The sequence below is a fragment of the Asterias rubens genome, chromosome 12, assembly GCF_902459465.1.
Source record: "Asterias rubens chromosome 12, eAstRub1.3, whole genome shotgun sequence".
Lineage (NCBI taxonomy): Eukaryota > Metazoa > Echinodermata > Asteroidea > Forcipulatida > Asteriidae > Asterias > Asterias rubens.
The window spans coordinates 782,296-807,915 of NC_047073.1; the positions used below are offsets into that span (position 1 = coordinate 782,296).

General features: G+C 37.2%; 1 protein-coding gene across 1 annotated transcript; it reads right to left on the bottom strand.

The window, feature by feature from the left end:
- Positions 1–474: 474 nt before the first annotated feature.
- On the bottom strand, positions 475–25,260 carry LOC117297977 (WD repeat-containing protein 36-like). The gene is made up of 22 exons (XM_033781180.1): positions 25,065–25,260; positions 23,908–23,935; positions 22,164–22,264; positions 19,778–19,895; positions 19,242–19,374; positions 18,398–18,452; positions 17,433–17,565; positions 16,377–16,552; positions 16,007–16,127; positions 15,212–15,361; positions 14,754–14,902; positions 14,197–14,311; positions 12,817–12,982; positions 12,249–12,357; positions 11,402–11,481; positions 10,401–10,508; positions 9,461–9,561; positions 8,416–8,564; positions 7,292–7,411; positions 6,430–6,517; positions 3,888–4,075; positions 475–1,645 (listed from the first exon to the last, which is right to left on the bottom strand). Exons 1-22 carry the CDS (start codon positions 25,206–25,208, stop codon positions 1,496–1,498), a joined length of 2,682 nt encoding a protein of 893 aa, XP_033637071.1. The 5' UTR covers positions 25,209–25,260; the 3' UTR covers positions 475–1,495.
- Between the last annotated feature and the right edge of the window lie 360 nt (positions 25,261–25,620).

Sequence of the window (25,620 nt, forward strand, 5' to 3'; positions counted from 1 at the left end):
TTCGAATCCTATGATTCGATGTAAAGACATATAATTTTATCACAACATAAAGACAACGTATACCTTTTGGTTGTTAGAACCATTCAATTGTTTTAATCCTATAATAATAATAATAATAATAACAAATTCTTATATAGCGCATTTCACAATAACCGTATCAATGCTCTTTACATTAGTGCCCTGGTCATGGGGCCAATAACATCCCTGTAATGTTTCTCAGCTCCCTAGGGAGTATACAGCCCTGAGCTGCCTGTAAGGCGCTTGTGGCTTTTTCATACACAATAACAACCTCTACCCTCGCAGGTACCCATTTATACCCCTGGGTGAAGAGAAGCAATTATAGTAAAGTGTCTTGCTCAAGGACACAAGTGTCACGACCGGGATTCGAACCCACACTCCGGTGAATCAGCACCAGAACTTGAATTCGATGCTCTTAACCACTCGGCCATGACAATCCTATATAAATGTGTTGTTAGATGTATACACTTAAAAACTCACTTCTGAAAAGTTCCTAACCAAAGGTGGTCGTGTTTTTGAGATATGCTGAAAATCTCGAGCGATGTCCACGCAGGAATAATCCTCCTCATTAGGAATACATCATTTGAAAAGATACGCGATAACGCTTCTCAGATTCAGACAGGTAGGGACTGAAAATCCCAATCCTGATGTAGTGTTTTGTTCACAAATTTCTCCAGATGGAAACATTTCTAAATGTTTTGGATGTTACTCAAGACTGAAGCCAGGGCATCAACAAATTCAAAGTGGCCATAGCTTGATATAGGTCATTTTCAGTATAAATAGCCAAAGCTAACTGTTTAGTTGTTGGTTTGAATTTTATCGAATACAGTCAAGATATACGCAATTTCACATGAGAGTGGCAAAACTTCAAAAGAGGTTTGATGTTTGAAGCTTTGCATGGTGTAAAGAATAAGAATAAACTACAAATAATAGTAAACTTGCGGGTACAACCGTGTTTTATTTCTCTTTTGAGGGATTGTGTGCTCTGAAAGGAGCCATTTTAAGGGGTCAATAGGGTCACAATTCATAGTGTGTGTTGTGTACAAATGCTTTATAAATAGGCATATATAATTGGCCCTTAGAAAACACAGTTCTAAATTAAATCACGTTAACTGACACGTGACACTGCTAGGGTTAATGAGAAATGTATGTCTTTGAGAAGAAAGAAACCCCAAAACAGCACAAATTATCAAGTGTTTTGAACTAAAGTTCCTACAGATGGAAGTATTTCTGAATTTTTAAAAATTCATATTGTTTTGGTTTTGATCAAAAATAATGTTCTTTATCCCTTATACATTTAGTAAAACTATTATATTATCAATCATGTTTGATCATCATGGCGGTTTTAATGCCGTTGTTCAGTCTATTCTTGATGATACTGTACAAAAACTTAAAATGGTAAATTTGATTGGGAAGGGGGAAGTTTGAGGATTGTGGGTACCAACAACCCTGCATACCTCACTGATGCCAAACTCATTCACACTGCAGGGTTTTTCATGTACATTATCAAGCACAAACACTTGTTGAGTTGTGCTTGGATACGTTGCCATGACGACTGCTGAATATCAGAGAGGTGGTTGACCTCTTCAACTAAGCTTGGTTCTTTTGCTATTTCGTCGCCATGGAGCTGTAAATAAATAAAACCAAGACTGAAAATCAGTGAGGATTCCAAACAGTAAGATTCACAATTTTCTTGTAAGGGTCGGATGACAGCCTTTCCATTCCTCTAAACTTGAAGGCACTGGACAATATGAGTAATTACTCAAAATAATTGTGAGCAAAAAACTTACTTGGTAATGAGCAATGAAGTGAAAAACATAGTGAGAAACGGCTCTCCCTGAAGTATCATAGTTTTTGAGAAAGAGGTAATTTCTCAATCAAATAATAACATACTTGAGCTGGAGCCTTTTATTATGTATCCGAAAGCACACAAAATAATGCAACAAGGTTGTTTCTTTTTTTTTCATTATTCTCTTACAAATTTGATGACTAATTGAGCCCAAATGTTCATAGGTTTGTTATCTTATGCATATGTTGGTATACACCAAGTGACCATACTGGTCTTTGACAATTACCAAAGGTGTCCACTACCTTTTACCATAAATATTTGCTATTAAGCAATTACTAGCAACAATTAAAGTGAAGAACAAGAAAAAGTGTGGTGTCCTTAACCTGGAGGCTCTATGAAAGTAAAGGCTTTTCTTAATTAAACAATGATTTGTTTCACATAATCTTAATACCTTCCCCAAAAATATCAAAAAACTATTTGTCAAATTATTTATTAGTTCAACACCAAAACTATCTATTCAATCATTTAATTTAATTTCATAATTAGTTTAAGCTATCAGGGGGGGGCTAAAGAGGGGGTAGGGGAGAAACATCTTATTATCAAATTATTGTGCACATAATTATTTATGCATTGTACAAACAAAGCCATACATTTTCCATGCACATCGACAGTTACCCTTTACAATATGGAACAATATGCAATGCATCATTGAGCACGCATTATGCATTTATATTGGGTCAGACTGCAGCATTGACTATAGCAATTGACTATCGCTTAATCTAAAGGCCTCGTCACACATAGATCCCTGTCATGTGAATATTGAGTTAATTATAAACATAAAATAAACAATGCCCTTGTATTTAAACTTCATTGCATCTTGTAATGTGGCCTAATTCCTCTACAAAGAAGACAACAAGTTGGCCTGACTTTGCAAGTCTAAATAAATCACAAGGTAATTCTATTAATGTCTGCTATTTAAAGTGTTCACAGATGAAAAAGGCCTGACACGCTTATCTCAAAATGGTTATCTTGTTCTGATAATTTTTGTAGGAGTTTTGAATTCCTCAAGGTTTAAATAAGTTTGGGGTAGACCTTGGTTGGTTGAACTATTCCTCTCATTCTTTGCAGATTTAAATGAGCAGTGTTGTTGACTCAAGTCGGTGACTTGGACTTGAGTCAGACTCGAATCGTCAATTCCACTGACTTGCGACTTAACTTGGGGAAAAAATTGTATCTAGGATAAAGAACTATTAATTTTGGTTTCAGGCCTGATACTTCACAAAGGCAACGAAAGCGATTGCCTCGATGCAAGTAGTCATTGCCTAGGTGCACTTAATAATTAATAATTTCCTCACAGGATGCCCTTTACCAAGGAGAAATCACCTTGGTGCCCTTGCCCTTTCAAAAACGAAGCATACAGGCTTAGCATTGTATACTCTTGCAATAATTGTTTAAAATAAATATTTCTTAAAGATGCTATGTTACAAGCTTTCATTTGAGCCATTGCTTGAAAAAGTCCGCCAATTATTAGTAGCAGTGAAACAAAGTGCTCAAAATTAGTTTTTGTTGGGATCCCGACAATATATCACGAGACCAATTCTTATGTGTTTTAAAAGAAACGTTTTAAAACTTTTGTCATGGTTCCTGACCATTAAAAGTAAAAGAGCGGGTGATACTCTTTGAAATACCATTCACTCAAAAAAATATTTGTTTTAATGTTTGGGGCCAAAAATCTGACATAGCATCTGTAAACTGAAGGCCCAACTTGGTAGATTTTGCACTTACTTATTTTGGGGGCATTATTTATTTATTTAAATTTTGGCCGGACTTTCTTTTTAATGGTGATGAATAATAATAACGGCTCTTCTATAGCGCAATTCCAAAAATGATCATTGCGCTTAACTTTTTGTTTTTCTCTCCCCAGCCATTCCTATAGAGAACCCATTAGTGCTTGATTGCATAAATACCATTATGAAACCCAGGGTCATATTTCTTAATAATAATGATGGTATGCTCTTCTGAACTACTTGAGTGTACAATCGATCATAACGTCTTGGGCCTAGACTATTCAGAGACTTACCTTTGTAAAAAGTGCTGTGTACGCCTGTATGAGTTCAAAATCACTGTTTGTGATTAGACTCTTGTGAAGGAATATAATAAAGTGCTTCATGGCCTCTTTTGAACCGCCCCCTAGAGGCGACAAACTACGAAGCTCAACGTCAATCTCTGATGGGGACAGAGTTTTCAACAGAGCAACAACTTCTTCATCTGTGAACACCAAAAAATGAAATGAAATGAAATGAAGTAATGATAATATAGTGAATGCAAGAGCGTAGCTATATTGATCCACCTGGTGTATCCCAACATATGCATCAAATAATAAGTCTGTGAAAATTTGGGCTCAATTGGTCATCGAAGTTGCAAGAGAATAATGAAACACAAAACACCCTTGTTGCACAAATTTGTGTGCTTTCAGATGCCTAATAAAAGGCTTCAGGCGTTACCAAGTTAGTTTTTATGCCAAAAAGTATTAGTGTCCAGTACATTTAATGTTTGTGTCTGCAGCCCTTTGGACTTTCTTTTTAATTTCAGCTTTGAACAAGAGGGCGCATTTACTTTTGGTGGGTTTTCTCTGTTTTGCTCTGAACATGCTGAAGTGTATAATTAACTTGAGAGGGAGAATATCAAAGAGCCCTCTGTGAGTATTGTTTTGGGTTTAAATCATCTTTTTATCTGAGAAATATTGTAATTTTTAGGGCTAGTTGAACCAGGCATTGTCAATTTTTATGTAGCCAGATTTGTGTTGACCTTTGACCTTCAGATAATAATCCTTTTTTATACAATAATGTAGCGCTTTAGCGCTTTTTTTACGTAGCGCTCTATTTTAATTCATTCCTTCAACCATCTCAGCTCCCTGGGGAGTATACAGCCTGTGCTGCCAAGTATGTAGCGCACTAAGCTAAATCAATCACAATGACCATCTCTGCCCTCACAGGGAGAAAAAAGTGACTGTGTTTTATTGTGTGCTACAACGTATTGATTGGGAGTTTTGATTGATTGATCTCAAGTGCGGGAGATCATTTTATATATTAGACACCATCGTATGGACTTTGCTATTGTATTTTAGTGAATGCTCGTCCTTTTTAATTAGAGAGCCGGCCTTCTGCCAGTGCCTCTACAGTAACTTATTAGAAGAAAAAAGTGATTTTCAAACATTATTTCTTCTTTTTATTATAAAGAAGAAAGTGATTGATACTAGTTAGCCTTTCTCTCCTTTGTCATTGAGAATAAAAATTAAAAAAAATTCTGATGCAGCCAACAAAGATTGAGAAGAAAAAATATATACATCTATTCTGGGAAGGTGTCGAAACAAAAGAAATTGACTATAAAAAGGTCCATTAATGGAACATTACAGAATTGGTTTTTGCTTACAAAACAGTTGCTGGCAGTGTAATCACTTTGTGTAATCCTTCATATACATAAACTGACAAACCTGTAGAAGTTTGAGATCGATTGGCCATCTGGGTCACGAGAAAATAGTGCAAACCGAGTACACATTTTGCATTGCATCGATGCCAAAACAAAAAAATGAATAAACGCTTACTGAGCAATAAAATCCAAAAGGGAAATTAGTTTTATTTATTTCTCATCAAATATGATATTTCAAACAGAAATATTTCAAGGGATGTTTTCAACTATCATCATCATTAGACTGTGTAGGTTTTATGTAAATCTGTGATCTTCTTCCTGCATTCTCAGCCAGTTATTCAGTTTTGGTTAAAAGAATCTTGTTTTGTTCTTTATATCTGCTCTCTTTCTATTTATACCAGTCTCCAGACAAATTTGCCGTTGTGTGGTTTCCTAAACCTATTTGGGTTTTTTGCAGAGGTCGGTAAGTAGGCAGTGTCTGAAGGTACATGTATGTCTTCTGCAATGGCTAGTACTAGATTAATGCAGTCAACATCCATGGCTGCTGATGAAATCAGAAACACTGGGGAGAACCCCTCCTCTTAGCACTTTAAAGGAACATGTTGCTTTGGATTGGTCGAGTTGGTCTTTGAAAAGCGTGTGTAACTGTTTGTTATAAAATGCAGATTGTTAGAAAGATGATTTAAAAGAAGAATACAATGACCCACACAAATTTGCCTCAAAATTTTGTGGTTTTCCTTTTACTTAGCTAACTAATACGGTCAGCCATTTATGGGAGTCAAAAATTTGACTCCCATAAATGGCCGACCATGTTATTCGTCGAGGTAGAAGGAAAACCACGCAATTTCGAGTGATACTTGTGTGGATCATTATATTCTACTTTTAAAATATCTTTCTTATCATATGCATTTTATAACAAACGGTTACAAACGCTTTTCAAAGACCAACTCGACCGATCCAAGGCAACATGTTCCCTTAAGTGCACTGGATTCTTTTATGTGCATTACACAATAAACGAGACCTACGGCTTTACATCCCATCCAAAGGATGGTAAAGTGTCTTGCTTAAGGACACAAGTTTGAGTCCGATGCTCTTATCCGCTCGGCCCTGAGACGGCGACTTAAAAACCTCATCCTGGACAGTACTTATCTACTGGTTGTCCTGAACTAATTTTTAAAAGGTCCCAAACTTACATGTTTCAGTATGGAGACTCTTTTCCAGAGCAGCCGACAGGACAGACTGCGACCCAAAGCTTTGCAGACTGAAAAGTCTTCCCTTATCCTAGAAAAAGACAATTATTCAACAGGACGTTGTTCAACTGAGCTAGGCGGGAGGGTAGGAGGGGTTGGCAAACAACACTACAAACTAAGAATAAACTATTAATAATAAAAAACTTGTGGGTACAACCATGTAACAATTTTATTTTAAGAGATTGTTTCATCAGGAAAGAGTCGGTTTGGTCTCCCTGTTTCAAACAGGATACTCTGCTATTATGCAGGAGCAGAAGACAGGACATTTATAAGAGGCCTTTAACGAGAGGATGCAAAGTGCTGGAAAAGGATAATAAAGGAAAGCAAGAAGGATTTTGAGGGGGGGGGGGCAGACCAGAGAAAAGATGGGTCTTGAGAGCCTCTTTAAGGGAAGTCAGAACAGTTGAATTCTTAACATGGGTGAGAATTTTATTCCTTAGCCAAGGGGCAGAGACAGAAAAAGCTTGTCAAGTAAAAACTGCTACGAGCTAGTAAACACCACCTCTCAACTTGCCCTTTTGGCTACAAAAAACTGTGTACCTAACATGTTTAAAATGCTCACATTTCTTCCATTCATATGTGTATAATACATTTTTTGAAGTGTATTAATTAACTTTTGAGCATTTGAGTGTAACTTTGTTTGCCTATTATACTGGTTGTGATTGCTACTATTAATGCATCAGAAAGATACATTCATGACAAACATGTTTAAAATCAGGGCTACTAAAACTTCCTGAGGGCAAGTTAAACCCAGAGTTTGTTAGCTACTTAACAACAAACTTAAGAACAAGGCCTGGGAACATACCTTGCTTTTATCACCCTCTATGTCTGGTGTAACAAATTTAGGCGTGAGGCCGGCTACCGTTGGAAGGAAGAAAGGGGCTGCTTTGGGTACTTTTGGCGGCTCTTGAGGCTTGTTCCTTTTCTGTCAAAATAAAAACAGAAACAAAATTATATTTCCTTGATTTTGACACTACTGCAGAGACAAAACATATTTTGATGGAGGATTGACAGCGGTATAATATCTTATCATTAACCTTTTAGATTAATACTAGATTTAAAAATAATATTCATTTCATTTCAATTCAAGACATTTATTTCAGTTCCAACAGATAATTATAATAACAACAACAAAGAAAAGTATTATCTTTCATATTGAGAGATCACAGTACATTTCAAGGCCACTAACAAGCACTTCATGGTGAGGGCTACACATTAACTAAATAGAGCTATCGGTCCAAATCAACCGTCACCAGGGGCATGTTGCCACCTTCTCCTGGGACTGAAACAGGGTTACCCCCCCCCCCTCCCCTTCACAGTCCGTCAGGATGTAGGCATGGATATTCATTCATTCATTCATTCGTTCATTTCTATTAAAATACAAACAGCAGCACAAAGCTGAATTATGTGGCATTACAAGGTAAAAATATTGATAACAATAACACAGAAAAAAACCCCATAAAATTGCACCACCACAGTACAGGGGCACATCTATGGTACATTAAAACAAAGATGAAAATAAATATTATTAAAAATTTGATAAACGACTAATTAACGACACTATAAAACTGCACATGGTGTTGTGGGAACCCTCTTATATACATTGAAACCCCACTATGAAACAAACCACGTAAATATAGGGTACCCTAGTAATTAAAAACTGTACAGCAGTTGACCAAAATAAGGAAAAATAGTTTCGTCCATTAGGTGCCTGGCTTGTACAGCAGAATGCACTACCTTCCCAATCATGACAAAGATCGTTAAATTGTGGATTAGACATGCTTGAGATATAATCTAAAGGTATTTTGACCGATTATTGTACTGAAACTTGTCGATGTCTGGTCACATAGGATTTTAAACCACTGTGTTTGTGCACCAGCATCACCTTGGTCTATGGTCTGTGATAAGAAAACAAGTTTGAAATCTTACCTTGATAAGTTCAAGGTTTGTAAGACTCTTCCATCTTGAATTGGGGAGCAGTGAGAGTGTGACCAGCTCAGCTGAGATCTGTTGTGGTGAGGTGAACTCTGAGACGAGGTCATCAGATTCAAGCTCAGCAGAATCGACCTCATGAACTTCTATAAGAAGAGATTAAAATCAATATTTAGAAATATCAACTCCATTCCATTTTTTTAGTAAAAGGAAAAGTTGGTCAGTATACACATCTTGACTGGCAATGAGGTCAATGAGGTCAGTTTCTGTTTTAGATGTGGGAGAAAATCCCAGAGAATTAATCCAGTGAAAACCCAAACAGTCAGGTATGAACTGAAGACAAACATATAATGACCCCGATGTGATTCCAGCCATGGTCCTAGAGGTGGTTTTGGCTCTGAAAAGAGCCGGTTTGTTTGATATTATCCATTTTATAAAAAGCCTTGTATGAGTTTACAGGTGATGAAGCATACTCTGTAGCCAACCATGCCTGAAACATCGCAGCAAACCCCTTATCTAAGATACTAGCTTCTGTCATGTCCATTAGGGCCTTGTCACACGAGGCAACTGTTGCAAGCAACTTGGCGGAACCAACTGCAGTGCCTGCTACAGGACAACTTTGGTAGCACTTAAGTAATTTTTCAGACAATGTCTTACGATCCACAAGAATAATATGCAAACATTCGAATGTGAATGTCTTTTTCTCTTGGAGATTGCCTGGTTCTGGTTGCCTGTAAATTGCCTCATGTGACACGGTCCTTACAAAACACAATGGACCTAAAACTTCTATGTCCAATCATTATGAAAAAGTAAATTGTGTTTACGTGTCTTGCTCAAGGATGCAAGTAATGATTGTAACAACGCTCTGTCGAGTTCTAAAAGAACCTTCGCTAAGATGCACAGCCACAATAAGAAAATGTTTCCTTTTGATTTTCAGCTTTTGAGAAAGACTCTGGTGGGGTTGAAACGTCAGGCCGATAACTACTTTTTTTGCTTTTAAAGAAAAAGGAGTTTTTCTGAATAATCTTTTGCCAAGACTCACCTTCTGGTTCAAGACTTGTTCCTGGTAGATACACGATGCTGGGCTCATAGTCATCTGGAAGGGGACGTATTGGCACATGGGCATACAGCGTCTTGTTTGACCTTTGGATTGTGACATCAATGAGTATAATCAGCAAAAACAGGTGTTTCATACCAATGTTCCAACAACTGCTTTACGAATATTAAGTATTGTTTGATGCTTTGCATGGTGTGGATAAATAGGAAGAAACAATGAGTTAATAGTAATTTTGCAGGTATAACCATGTGTAATTCTCTTTAGTTTGAGTGATGTCTCTGAAAAGAGCCGGTTCGACGTTCCAAACAGTATACAAGTACAAAACCAAAGGGAGCTGTTGGAAAAAAGAGTATAAACAAAAGATGGACAATAGGAGGTCCACGGTTGCAATCCCATACAACCAAGGGTGATTTGGCAGATATCAAATAACTGCTTTATGTTTTGGATGTTGTGTAAATAAAAAACATGTTTATTTTTAGCTAGCAAATCACTATAAACAACAACTTTCATGCAGTATTACAGAGTTACAATTCTCCAGACAATTTGATACCCCAAAAAATGTTTTCAATTAATTTTTTCTTCAACAAGGACACAAGTTATGAGTTCCCTTTATCCTTACCAAAAATATACGCAAAGGCTGTCAATGCCAAGATTGCTAACGCTTTACGTAGCTAAAAAGTCATCTGTTCTTTAACATATACGCAAAGTTCGTCAACATTTGACTTAGCTAAGAGGCCACCTTTGCTTACCATAAATACACGCACAGGTCGTGAAAACTTTACGTAGCTAAGAAGTCTCGTTATCCTCAACATTATATGTAATGGTCACATTATTTTACGTAGCTCAAAAGTTATCTGTTCCATACCATAAATAAACTCAAAGACTGTCAACATTTGACGTAGCTAAGAAGTAACCTGATGCTTACCATAAATATATGCCAAGATCGTCAACATGTGACGTTGCTAAGAAGTCTCCTGTTGGAGAGAGTGCTATACTAGTTGCAGCGTCTTCTAGCAGGAAGCTATCCACCAATCTAAATTAATAATTCACAACAATCGATTATATTGGACAATGAAAACATTGAAAACATTGAAAACAATGAAAACATTTCACTAGCAATAAAGTAATCATCATCAATGAAAGTATGGAATATGAAACAGTCCAATAAAATCAGCAAAATAAAAGCAATTCAAAATAGTCCAATAATATCAGCAAATAATCATAACAATGGAAAATATGGACAATGAAATCAAATCAGTCCACCAATGTAAATGAAATGATCACAAGAATAGAAAATATGCAATACAAATTAGTTGACTTCTATCAGCCAATAATCATAACAATGGAAATACAAACAGTGGAAACAATCCGCTAGTATTGAACAAATATTATCACAACAATACAAAACATTGACAAAAATAACAGCACTCAAAAATGCAAAATAATTGAAATAATTTATGGACAATGAAAACATCAAAAATCAACAAATTAGCCATAACAATAGACAAATCTACAATGAAAATCATCAACATCAATAACAAATAATCACAAAAACGAAATTATGAACAATTCAATAAGGAGTAAGGAGTGGTATTTATTACTTGAGAATCACCCTGAAAAAATGGTAAAGTGTGACGTCATATTCATGCACTGCATACTTGGCATGGAGCCAGGTGTGCATTTCATATAGAGTTAGGACTAGTCTTATCTCAAGTTAGGACGAGTAACCGGCTCTACCTTAATCCCTGTCATCTTCAAATTTTTTTTTTTACCTGCTTGAGGGAAGGTCCCACGTTCGGATGGTGGAGTTTATGCATTGCAAACTTGGCATGAAGCCAGGTGTGCATTTCATAAAGAGTTAGGACTAGTCTTATCTCATATTAGGACGAATTACCCGCTCTACCTTAATCCCAAAATTTGTTTTACCTGCTCGAGGGAAGGTCCCACGTTCGGATGGTTGAGTCCATTGATGATGTCACAAGCCAGCGGGCATCTTGGCTGAAGGTCTGTAGTACGAAGATATAAACAGCATTCAGCCACTGGACACGTTTGGTAATTGTGAAAGACCAGTATTCTCACTTGATGTATCCCAACATATGCATAAAATAACAACTATGTGTAAATTTTGACTCATTTGATCATCGTTATTGCAAGAGAATAATGAAAGATAAAAACACCCTTGTTGGACCCTTGTGTGCTTTCAGATGCCTTTTCAGGCCTGAAGCCTTTTAATATTTGAGTAAGAATTTACCTCTTTCTTTCTTAAAAACTACCTTACTTCAGAGGGAGCCGTTTCTCACAATTTTTTATACTATCAACAGCTCTCCATTGCTCGTTACCAAGTAAGCTTTTATGCTACCAATTATTTTCAGTAATTACCAATAGTGTCCAGTGCCTTTAAAGCAAAAAATACAATTAAATTCGACAAGATTGATGGCACAGAATTGCCCTCATGTAAAAGTGTGAGACTCATACAAAACTTGCAGCGTTCCAGGACCCAAACAATTAAAAACAAAAAGCTAGAATAGGACTTGACTTGAAGGCTTGCATGGTGGACAAATAATAGAATTATGTTGATAAATCTCTTTTGAGATGAAGAGGTTAATCTTACAAGAAAAAAAATCACTATCACAACAATACAAAATATGGGAAAAAATAACAGCACTCAAAATAGCAAAATTATTCCAGCTAAAATATGGACAATGAAAACAGGTTTGAACAAGCTGCCCCCCCCCCACAATCAACATTCAAACAAACATAAACAATCACTTACCATGTCAGTGACCCTGTTTTGGTGACCTTTGAACCTTCTCACAACTCTCCTTAGGTCAATATCAACAATGACGACAACAAAATCATCCATTCCAACAGCAAGCATCGAACTAATAAAACAAAATCGATGATAAAAACTTGTTGATCAAAGCAAAGTAATAACAAAACCAGAAGTGAAGACATCAATCAAGCTTGAGAATCAGTCAATTGTGAAGTGTATGGCACGTTAATCCAGAGGTCGTTGGTTCGAATCCCACTCTAGTCAATTCTTTGTTTAACCCCAAAAATCATTTCAAAATTTACCCAGTCAATTTCCCTTGTGGTTTATATTGATATTTATTTATTTCATTACACAGCAAACAATGCAAACGCCAAAAGCAAGATGGTGAATAGGAAACAAGAAGAAATGTGGTTTAGATGTGGGAGGAAAACCCCAAATGGAGAAATACCCAATCCCAATGCAAGGCTCTAATCCAAGGTGGGATTTGAACCAGGCTCCATAGAGGTGAAAGGAAGAGAAAAAAAACCACTGAGCAAGCAACAAACTACATAATAGTTTTGAATCCAACCTTTCTCTGTGCAGTAACATCTGATTGACAGCTGCATTCAATGTTAGATGTCCCAGCAACTTCTTCAACTTAAAGTTCCAGAACTTCAGTTTGGAATCAGACGCCCCTGTGATGACTATTTGGTTGAGACCGTCAACAATAACGCCTCGTATAGCACCCTCATGCGCTAAACAAAAGATAAACAAATTTGAGATTAGACTTAAGGCCCGGTCCCACTGCAGCGATAACGAGAACGATAACGACGCAAAGATAACGCAGTCCATTGGTTAAATGAGTGTGTGCGTATTCTGCGTGGAGCAATTCAACCAATAGAATGCGTTCTCTTTGCGTCTTGATCGTTATCGTTATCGCTCTACTGATCCTTTTTCTAATTCAGAGCTCTACTTTGCATAAAACACCAGCTGGCTTTTCACTGCTTTTGCTAAGAGACTTTTCACAAGACTGTATGAATTTGTTGGTGTTTTTTTTCACATCTGCTAGTCGGAGAACTATTAGGAGTTGTTTGGACTTCAGAATTTGTACATTAGGTTAAAAAAAATAACCACTAGGTGTGCCTGTGATGAGAGGCCAGTTCAGATGCTGTAATTACAGTGGGTACAGTAAATAATCTTATACAGTAAATAAATTTGTTTGCATTGATGTCATGCAAAATGCATGTGTAAACATTTTTCCCTATGTGTAAACATTTTTCACTATTTTCTTGTGAACAAGATGGTTGATCAATCTCAAACTTCTACAGATTTGTCAGTTTATGTAGGCCTGTATGGTGGATTACATAAAGTTCTGACACTGCCAGCAAATGTTTTGTTAGCTGTTTGGGTTATAGCATGCACTTATTGTGATGTACTCATAACCATAGCCCAATTTCACGGCTAAAATAACTGGCTAATTCTGCGCTTACAATCTCTATTCTCCGCTTGCATGGCAAGCATCAAATTTCTGCGCTAGCTGTGTTAGCAAAGAATGCCTAGTAACATGCACACGCACAAGCCAAAATTCCCTGCTAACCCATGAAATACACTTGACCTAAGCACAGCATTCCCTGCTTTGGCAAGCGCAGGCAGATTCTTTGTTTACAGTAAGCAAAGCCAGAAAACTGGGCCATGATGTTGCATCAAAAGATTTGCTTCACAGCACTTACAAAAAGCTAATCAGAGGAAACCACACAGAATAACAACATCACTATCTAGAAAAAAGAATGGTTTTCAGCAGTTTTTAATCACTTCTTGGTTAGCATATTAACCAAAATCAAAATATACATCTCGCCGTAAACATGAAATTCAACAATTAACTTATATATGATCTATCAATGTGAAAGAGCCAATAATTTCCTTTGTATTTGTCTTCCACTTAAGTGTTCTAAAGTTTGAAAATCTTTACCTTTCTGGCTGCCATAGGAACCTCTGTGGATCCCTGATTGGATGTTATAAGTGTCCACATGACCCGTACTCCAACCAATTACGACAAAGTTTCCGCATGAAGTGATGTCAATGGCCTAATAAGAACATAAAAAAGTAATGAATACTAAAAACAAAATAATAATGTTTTAACTCCATTTCAGCTCCATGCGTAGGTGGCAATGGCCTCTGGACAAAAAAAATTTAGCCCCACCTTGAAATGGCATTCAGGCCTTGTATGTCTGCCGACTTGCATACACAAATATATAATAAATAAAAAAAATAAAAAATACATGAATCGTTCTGCACAGTTCTAAACTGCTTTCTGTCACTTTTGTTGCGCTGCTGTTTTAAGTTGCTTTAGAAGTGGGTTGCAAGGTCTTATTGTCTGTGATGGGTGTGATTTCTGTGGTGGTAATGTTTACCAGTATTTAATAACTGCTTTGAGTATGAATGAATATACCCCCGAGAGTGATAACAATATGTTTGAGAGCGCCCTCACGAGATAAAAATATGGCAAATTGAATTAAGGGAACTTACCGTGGCTTCGACAGCTGCTGATGGCTTGACATGTGAACACTTTATCTTGTGGTTGCCCATGGTACTACGTTGGTAGTTCCATGTTGTCACTATGTTTGTTCCTTGATGACATGCCGCTATGCCGTCCCATTCACTCTCACGACTCTTTTCTATGAAGGTGGAAAGGAAGAGATGCTGAAAGTCAGGTTGAATGTTTCATATGCCAGGACGGTAAAAGTAACCTTGGAGTAATTCTGGCGTGTCGTGTCAAGCATAACCGACTCCAGCTTGGGCCCTTCAGTGATTTGAACCCTATATTTTAGAGAAACTTTCCTGAAACTACGGGGTCTGATCCCCCTTTTCTTGAATTGAGAGATCAATGTGGGATCAATGCAGGGTCCATGGAACAGGGCCTTAGCTTTCAATCCAAACTGGACCTTCATCAGAGGCACACATCTAGATAAATCCATACTACTTACCTGCAGCAAACTGTGTGATAGGCGCCATCTTGTATCTCTGCTTGAGATTACTTTTCCTATTACCAAGCTTCTTTTTCAGGTTAGCCTGGCCAAGGTCTTTGTTGTGCTTCTCATGCAGTGTAGAGAAAGATTTCAGGCTACTGTCTTGGCCTTCAGGAAAAAATCACACAAACAAAAATACGTCCATCATACTTTGGGAGAAAATATGAGAGACTCTGAAATGCTAAAAGCTTCATCAGTCTATTGTCTTTCAAACTGCAGGGCTTGTTTTATGTTTATTTTCAAACCCCGATGCCACACCTTCCTTGAAAATTCACGGCTGGATAAGTTTATCCATCATTCAAAGGCACAATTTATCCATCATTCAATAGCACAATTTATCCATCATTCAAAACCACAGTGGATTATATTGAATTGTCAAGTGGGAGGGTTGACTGTGTACTGTGTAGTATGCTTTCATACAGCAAGCGGGTATAGTTGATCTACATGTGTTGTTCAAAATCATACTGGTTGATATTGAATGGTCAGACAGTAGGAGTTGACTGTGTACTGTTCGAATACATTCACCATATGATATCATATTGCAAGCTTGTATAGTTTATATATATCATTCAAAAACAAAGTGGATGATATTAAATGGTCAGACAGTAGGAGGGTTGACTGTGTATGATTTCATATTGCAGGCTGATATAGTTTATATTATACGTATAATTCATAAACACAGGGGATGATGAACAATAAGAAACTCACACACTCTTTAAAACAAAAACCAATAATTTTTCACATCAACTATACCTGCACTAAGAATATTCTGCCCCTGTTCCCCATAGAACTTAATCTTTGCTGGGGGCGCACTGTGGCCAATTCGAACACGTAGTTGGCGTCCACCTCCGTCAGGCTGATCAAACACCCACATCTAAGACAACAAAACAAATATTAATATAAGTTTAATTTGCATCGGAGATAAAAACTATTAATTTTGGTTTTACTCATGTACACCAATGTGTGTTAATAGCACCGTTTCCTCGGTACTTTCCAGAGTCCTGTGGAAAAAAATCATAGGCATAACCGAACCCACCACTTAATGTTAAGCACATTGAGATGGTTATTGTGAAATGGGCTATATAAGAACTAGTTTTTATTATTAGATAGACATTAAACACACCTTAAGGGCGTTATCAGCGGAGTTTGTCACCATGACAGGTTCCGAGGATAGGAACTTCATGCCAGCGATGCCAGACTTGTGGACATCTCTCATTTGAGCTTGAAGACGTTTCTCTTCTAGATTCCAGAGAGCAATATGCCCTGGGGTGCTTCCAGTGGCCATGATGGGCTGACCGTCTGAAAAAGAGACATAAAGACTTTCAATTCACATTGAGACATAAAGACTTTCAATTCACGTTTCACTATTAGTTTAAAAAACCATTGTACGGTGTGAAGTAGAAACAAATAACACCCTGAAACAAGTCACCTTATTCAGGTCCAAGTTTCATAAAGCTGGTTAGCAGAAAATACTGCTTAGCAAGTTTCATTATAAACATTGTAAGCAAAATAAGAGTAGGGCACCAGTCGCAACAATGTAAACTTTATGGAATGCTGGCTAATAACCTGTTTTTGATAAGCAATATTGCCCTGGGCTTAGCAGTATTTAGTGCTTACAGGCTTGGGCCCTGGTAACCTTATTCGGGTAGGCATATTTTTGTATGCTTAGCTACTTGTTGTGCTTTTTAAATCACCCTTATTTAAAGGCACTGGACAATATTGGTAATTACTCAAAATAATTATTAGCATAAAAACTTACTTGGCAACAAGCAATGGAGAGCTGTTGATAGTATAAAACATTATGAGAAATGGCTTCCTCTGAAGTAACGTAGTTATGGAGAAAGAAGTAATTTTCCAGGAATTAGATTTTGAGGTCACAAAATCAAGCATGTAAAAGCACACCATTTTGTGTGACACAGGTGCTTTTTCTTCCATTATTATCTCACAACTTCGACGACCAATTGAGTTCAAATTTTCACAGGTTTTTGGTTTTGTGCATATGTTGACATACACCAAGTGAGAAGACTGGTCTTTGACAATAACCAAAGGTGTCCAGTGTCCTTAATTGGGCCTTGGTAATAGTGTTTCAAAAACATCTCATAAATGCCCTTTTTAGGACTTCCTATTCACACCCTGACCAAGGACTAATTTAAGGACGGTTTTTGATCAAACTATTTACCTGTTCTGAAAGAAATGGCTGTCACTGGGCCCCAGTCCTGGGTAAAGGTAACAATGGTCTCATCATATCTCAAATTGTGAACGATGGTTCGGCCATCTTCAAGACCAACTGCGACGACATCTACAGCTGGAGCCTGATAATCAATCAATCAAGAGTCAAAGGTTAAAACGAGACCTAAGTCTGGTATCCTGTGTTCCCAATGGTGGAAAACACTGGTGTAAGGAACATATGAAATTTACCTCAAGGGAATGTCTACAGACCAAGTAACCTTGTTTATATGTAAAATGACCCTGTTTCATTATTGTATCCACGGTGGGCGGTGCGAGACAGGCTTGCCTAGAACTAACAAATTTCGCCCAGCACTCCAAGCATAATACACTGTGCTGTCTACTGCAGATTTCCCACAGATTGCACTTCAGCAATGATTGCCCCATTTCTATTGTGAACTGCTCAGCCATAGTGAACAAATTGGATTGGAATAGCATTTCCCATTCAACAGTTAGGATCATCCAATGTTTTTGAGCAGTACAGTTGCGCCGCCGCGCCGCTGCTAAAACAAAGAAGCACCTGTGCAAAAGATTGTGATCCAATTGCTATTCAATTTGTGCATTGTTGCCGCTACGCGGCGCTATATGATTTTTGGTTGTCAAACAAACTCATAATGTTATACTTTTAAAAAACATCAAATGACAAGGATCTATATGTCAGTTATATAAAACAAATATTGAGTTGCTTTAATTCGTGGAATGGGAGGAATATTATCGCAAGGTAAAATTTGGACTGTTCCATTTCACGAGGCGACATTCTACTCTGAGCCACTCAATATTTGTATACTATCATCATCATTGGACAGTGTAAGTTTCATATAAATCTGTGCTCTTACGATTTTTTTCTTACAAATTTTGTAAGGTTCCTTTAACTATTAGAGACTTAATTGTTACTGAGAATCAAGAAAAACACACTACCTGCTCTATGACCGTAATAGGAGATCCCCAGCCCTTGAAAGTGTACACAAGTTTACTGAGGAAAGAACAAATATAAAGATGAATTAATACTCATATAAAGAAGCTCCAAATCAATCAGCCAGAATAATAAACACTTTTAGACATTTACACCAGTCGCTTTTCTATTGTTTTGTACATATCTTTTTTGACTCAATGTTTTATACATGTAATGTTTACAGTTTAAATCTGTTGTAGTTTTTAAGCAATTTTAAAGCAATTTTTACTTTGTATTCAAGTGTATTTAATCCAACCATTTTTATATTAAGGTTGCAAATGAAACTGCTATAGCAGCACAAATCAACTTGTGAAAAGCTGTACCCACTGATCAAAGTTAAAGCACATCTTCGACCAAACTAAGGCACTAAGTAATCCTGTTTCAATGATTTTAATAGAAGTTACATAAACTGGTCGATAAAATGACCTCGATCCTTTGCAACGACCAGAGGCAAAATTAAAGTCGTCAGTTTGTTTGTCAGAAATATTGTGTTGCAATATTGCTCATTAATCAGGTGATCATTTATTGTTAAAATGAGTTACCTCATAACAAGACATCCCGGTAATGGCAAGAGGCATTTCAGGTACAATTCTAACTTCAAATGTTTGTAAGTTCAATGTAGTTTCGCCCATGGCAACCAAATTGAATGCTTTTAATAAACCATGAATAATAATAATAAAGATGGTGGCAGCATGACAAAGATCTATCTCACACATTCCAAATTTTGATTGGTCAATGCATTATCAAGGGGCGGAACGAAGTGGACGGTTTATAATGTACAAATTTGTTGTTTCAAATGAGACACCTTACTTTGATTTGATATTCCAGATCTGCATGGTTCCCTGTTTGCTTCCCAGCAGGATCTTATTGAGGTAAGTAGTTGGGTGCATGAGCGCAGAAACCTGGAAACTTTCATTGCTGAACTGAATCTCAAGATAAACCTCTGAAAAAAATGAAACCACAAAGAAACTTACATTTTATTAACAGAAAACTGATTTTGTAAAGCTACTTTTCTAAGCTCAAGTGTCTAGCTCAAGAACAATGACCAGGGCCAAATTTCATGAAGCCTGTAAGCACAAAAAAACTGCTACATGTAAGTACAGAAAAGTATTGCTTAACAGAAACAGGTTACCAGCCAAACTTACATTAAGTTTACATTGTTGTGACTAGTGCCCCACTCAATTCTTGTATTAGGAAAAGACATTTTTCAAGCAGAATTTTCTGCGCAATAGCTTTATGAAATTTGGCCCTGGACTCGAAACCCACACTCCAAAGACCTCGCCACCAGAAGTTCAGTTTGATGCACAAGGTGCTCGACCACATGTTTTTGTAACTTAATATTTTACCTGTAGATTTGATGTCCCATATCTTGAGTTTGCTGGATTCATCAATCGACACCAGATGCTCACCGAATGGTAGAAGCAAATGAACATCTTTCTCATGTCCTGTGTATGTATAGATGACCTAATGACAAAATCAAATAGATTCAAAATTAATTTATGGCCTCAGTGTTTAACTCATCAGGTTGGTCACAGTACAAAAACACTGTCCCTGCCTAAGCGATAATTGGTACACTACAATAAATTTTCTTACCAACAAGAGAAGTCTTGTTTGGGATGTAAACACAAATGCCATGCAAGTCAGTCTGTTTTTTCAATATTTGACAACAGGCTTCTGAGAGATACCAAGACCAGCCGTCGATTTCACAAAACTCTTCCTAACTTAAGACTAATCTTAGGACTTAGGACGAGTCCCAACCCTGCACTGTAGCATGCAAACCTTAAGATTAATCCTAAGTTAGGAAGAGTTACTCGTCCTAACTCTTTGTGAAATCGACGGCAGGCCTTTATGCTTATTTTTTTCTGTAAAAACAGGACTGTTATGTCTGCTGCTACCAGCGTCTCAAAAGTTTCTGTGCAATACCAAGACCATTCCACAAACCAAGTTTGGATTTGCTAAAGCAGAAAATATTGCTTTATAGAAATGAGCAGGATACGTGTTAAAATAATAATAATATCAAAGTCTTAAATAGCGCCCGTATCTACCAACAAGGTACTCAAGGCGCTTAGTATATACATTTATACAGAAAGATAGGTTATTGAAGTCATGAATTCTGAGACCAAATTATGTAGCTCACCTTACTGGTAAGCATAAATTTGTTGTGCTTAAGTAGCTCTATAAAATTTGACCCGTTCTTAAGAGTCATCATCCAGACAAGTATTGCACACAAACATGTTCTCAAATGTGGATAATATCATCACTCTTTCGTCCGTTCTTTGACTTGACACCGCCACAAAATTTTGCGTGGAGCTCCAAGGTCTTTAAATTTACGTAAGGAGACCCTTTTGTTTTTCCTTTACAGTTTTGAGCACACACATGCAGCTCCGTGTATGGCTTCCCATGTTGACAGTCTCCCGTCACGACTTGCGTCATTAAAAGACACTAACTACTAATTACTGAATACTTCCAATATCCACAGAGCCACAGAGAACTCTGTAGATATGGATGTAGATCATTAGCAAAATTCCTTATAGGAAAACTTATTTTCAAAAAAATGTTTTGTTGATTTGAAGTTGTTGAATACTGTGGGGTTTCATGCCGACCACCCTCGTCTTTCTTGATGTAGTGCTTCATGTCAGCTTTCATAAAACCTCATCCCCCGCCCCCAAGGACATGCCATTCAGCTTCTTGGTATTGATCAAATGGTGATAAGGTTAGTGAAGTGGTGTCTTGCCATTTGCTTTCCACCTCTAGGACCCTGGTTCCAATTCCACAGGGGAACTATATGGATTAGGTCTTCAGTCCCTATTTGACTGCATGGGTTTTCCCTGGAATAATTCTCTGGGGTTTTCCTCCCACATCTAAAACTGAAATTTTGTTATCATCTTCTCTTCTCATTTGGCTCTTATTAGAGCAATGAGAATATTTATCCAGATCCAGATCCATAATACATTGTCTCCACCAAAACATGCACTATCAGGTTACAAAAACTTATTTTAATTTTTAATATACCTTTTTTGTATTGCACAAGCGCTCTAGTGATCAAAGCTTATCACTAGCTACATGTAGACCAGCTTGTGACGTTGTGATAGAAAGGTCTCTACAACCAATCAATATTCTACTATCATGATGTTATTGTCACTCGTTGAGCTAAATGTACCTGTTGTGGTTTGTAAGCCTAGGCAACTTGTGCGACTAATAATAATAATAACATTCTTCTATAACACATAACACATAGTAAATAAACATGTCCCAAAGCGCTATAGAGAAAAACACAATAGAAAACAAACATAAGATGTAATGAGTAACGACTAGTGTCATAGAATTAACTTTAGATTGATTAGTTGAGTCATGACTACCGTTTTTCAACTTCCCGATTACCTGGTCATCACGCCTACTACAGAAATAGTCGCGACTACTAAAAAATAGTCACGACTACTAAAAAATAGTCGCGACTACTTCAAAAAAAGACCCGACTTCCTGTTTGGTGAACCAACTGTTCTTAACAATAATTTACAATATAATTTTTCAAAACACAATCAGACATCAGTGACACAATCCTTAAATCGTTTTACCTTGAAATCCTTTGCGCCTGCAGCAAACATTCCCACAATGCATCTTGATAATCTATATTATAAAAGCGCTTAGTGTCAAAGTCGTGAGTGTTTGAGGTGTCACTAGTCGAGTAGTAAATTTCAATAGTTGTCCAGGCCTAGTTGTTATTTGCCTTACCTGTCGACCCTGGGTGAATGCCCGTATAATATTCTGACAGGCTGTAAAGACCAGGAAGGCATCTGCAGCTAAGCATGTGATGTCATCAGGATGGGCATTACCTTGGAAGTACAACAAAACAATCAAGTAAAATTGAGTCGTTTCAATAAATTGTTTCTCCATTTTTTATTTCTTTATGTATTTAAATAATTTTGTTATTATATTTCTCATCTGTCAGTTAAGTGTCTCTTGAGCCAGGAGTGTCACTTTGTCTAAAAGTCTACTTAACTACTAACATAGTTTAAAATGTTACCATGGTTACATCATTAGAGGATACTAAGGGTAAGGGGCACTGCTATGAAGAAAGTGTAAATTGTATTGAAATTTTGCAAAGGGCACCACAGCAAAAGCACAGAGCATCACGCCATAAGCACAGGGCAACATGGCAAGTGCTGTAGGGTAGACGGAAAAGGAGACCCAGTAGAGGACGTACGTCGTGGACTTTGGTCGTGTGAATAAAACATTGTATGCATAATTCATGTTTGATGACGGGTCAGATGTCAAATCGAAATCGAGGCAACCCTAACCCCAACCATAACCCTAACCCTAACCCCCGACATCAAACGTACATGACGTACGTCCTCTACTGGGTCCTCTACTGGGTCTCCTTTTCCATCTACCGTGCTGTAGGTGCTGAGGTCTGATGATCGGAACACAGGCACTCACTTTGGCAAGGGCTTACTGCTCTTAACCGACAAGTCCTGGAGAAAAGTGGAAAAATATAGCATTTCTGCATCCAGGTATCAAGGTTGAAGGCTGAGGTATGCGTAGGACATACGTAGAAGCCCCATGTATTTCCTGTAGTTAACGAGCATTCTACTGATAACCAATTTATTATTTTTGTAAGCGCTGTGATTTAGTTTTCTAAAAGTAGAGCATATTAAAAATGCCTTTTATTATTATCCGCCATGCAATTCTTTGAAGGTTTCATTTCAATCTTAAGGTTTCATTCACATCTTTCTTATTTTAAAGTTTTGAGCAAAAAGTGACATTTCGACAATCCTAAAAATGTGAATTACAGAGTTTGGGGAAGGAACAAAGGATTAAAATGAAAACTTGAATGAATTCTTAGCATATTGCTGTCCTAATTAACACAATTGACATACTTTAAAGGGGACTTTAAGGAATTTAGCGGTACAATACAGTGTACAATAATTGCACTTCTGTTGATGAGTGGGTTTTGAGGCGACAGAGTTTTCTCTGTCACAGCTCCCCGATAACATAGATAATGGAAAACACTACCCTGTCATATTCGTAACTTATCCATCACTTAAAACATTTTTTAAAAACAGGTTAAAAACACACCTCATGCGAAGAGCTTAAATGGTTAGGATCTGGTGGGTTTTTTCCATTGTTAACTCATATGATTGCATCTTATTTGCTTTTCAAATGTTGCTTTTGTTTTTATGATCATATTATTATTTGCTCTGTGTGGGCCATGAGCGGGTTAGAGGTAAATATGCTAATCTCTAAGATGACCCAAAATCTCCATGTATGCCATTCACAAAACGATTGTGTTGATTAAACCCATGCCAAACTTTAATGGCTAAGTGAATATTTTTTTGTTATCAGAAATGTTTTACCCATTTTAGCTACCACAACCATAAGTTTTTAGTGGTTGACTTTGACTAACTTTATCATTCTCATTTCTGACACGGATTTATGAAAAAAAAAACGATTGTTAAACTAGGTCATAGGTACTTACTTACACTGACGATTCCTAGTTTCGAACACTGCAAGAGAAAATGAAAGAAAATTTAGTTCATTTAATTTGTTAATACACACAGCTGGGGTGGGGGTGCAGTTTTATATATATAGAGATGATTAATTAAGCAGCTTACTATTGCTTAGTGCTTGCTTATAAACCTTATTTTGGTAAGCAAGAAGCATTTTGAGCTAAGCTATTTTTTGTGTGCTTTTTATACCAGGGCTAATCACACTCAAACCTCAAATAATTGTAGAATTTAACTTACATTTTAATAATTGCAAGTACAAAATTATAATAAATAGGCATCACATCATTCTAAGCGGTCCTACTAAAAGCCAACAACAAGCCGACAACAAGTCCAGAGCGCCGCCAACATGCCGCCAACAAGTTTTAAATACCTCAAAAATGGCCAATAAACCATAGATATATTAGAACTATATGTGTTCTATAATATAAACATAAATTTAATGGAAAAACTTCACGAAAAGTGTGTATTTTTTAGTGGGTAGATTTAGCACTTGTCAACAAGAGGGCGGGCTTCATGTGAAGACCTTCACTGCAGTGTGCACAGTGCATGACACCCGCCCTCTGTTGCTAAATCTGACTTACCTGCATCATAATGGACTGGTCCAAACACGATTTTAAGCCAAGATGGCGTCCGACCGTTTTCCGTGCAAGTGAAGGTTTTTTCTGGTTAAAAAATACACACTTTTCGTGAAGTTTTTCCATTAAATTTATGTTTATAAATTACAGAACACATATAGTTCTAATATATCTATGGTTTATTGGCCATTTTTGAGGTATTTAAAACTTGTTGGCGGCGTGTTGGAGGCGCTCTGGACTTGTTGTCGGCATTGTCGGCTTGTTGTCGGCTTTTAGAAGGACCCATTCCAAGTAAAGATTGTGCTCCTCCTCAACAACAGGGGCGGGGGTTCTAGTAATCTAATTATCACACAAAAGTAACCCCCAAGGCCAAGGGAAAACTCACATAGTTAACGGTATAGCCCCATCAATAGTGCCAATACACTGGACTTGAAAGTTGAAGCGGAGTGAGTCAGCGAATTGGCACTAATATTGATGGGCCCACACAGAGTATAGACTTTAAAACTCAATCCCCAAATTACATATGTAGTGTATTAACTTTTTTTACTCACATTGTATGTATGGAAAGCCTTTCCCACGGCCGTAACAACATAATGATCCTTGTGTCTCTGGTTATAACGGAGGGCTAATGGAACATGGTTACAGTGGAAGCCTAAAGCTCGAAAACCAACAAATATTTGGCTCCCTTCGGGCATTTTAAACAATTTTTAAGGAGAGAATTTACTGCATTTAGCTGAAGATCGTAGATCTCACGCACATGTTATACGTGTATGTTACCTTGACTTCAAACAACGTAGTGGTAAGGTTACAAGGTATCTGACTAAAACCTAACCGTAATTGAGCTACTGAGGGCGGAATACTAAATTTACGGTCAAAGCAAAGCTTACCTTTATTTTTTGCTTTTTGTCCCATATTTCTCCCTCCTTGTCTGAATCACAAATGAAGATGTATACATAAAACTAACTTGCGGAAGTTTTATTTCAAATGGTCAGGTTTGGGAGATATTGCCGAAAATCCGGAGCAGGAAGAATAATCCCTAATATGGGAATAACAAATGACAATTTTTAGGAATAGAATGATGTGGAAATGCTTAGAAACTGAAGTTCC

What these genes read in the sequence shown, in the direction of transcription:
- LOC117297977 (XM_033781180.1), bottom strand. Translation starts at nt 25,208, where the DNA reads ATGCCCGAAGGGAGCCAAATATTTGTTGGTTTTCGAGCTTTAGGCTTC. An exon ending in CAAACCTTGAACTTATCAAG is followed by an intron (nt 7,412 to 8,415) that starts GTAAGATTTCAA and finishes TTATTTTGACAG; the next exon opens with AAAAGGAACAAGCCTCAAGA. An exon ending in GAGTCTCCATACTGAAACAT is followed by an intron (nt 4,076 to 6,429) that starts GTAAGTTTGGGA and finishes TGGTGTTCACAG; the next exon opens with ATGAAGAAGTTGTTGCTCTG.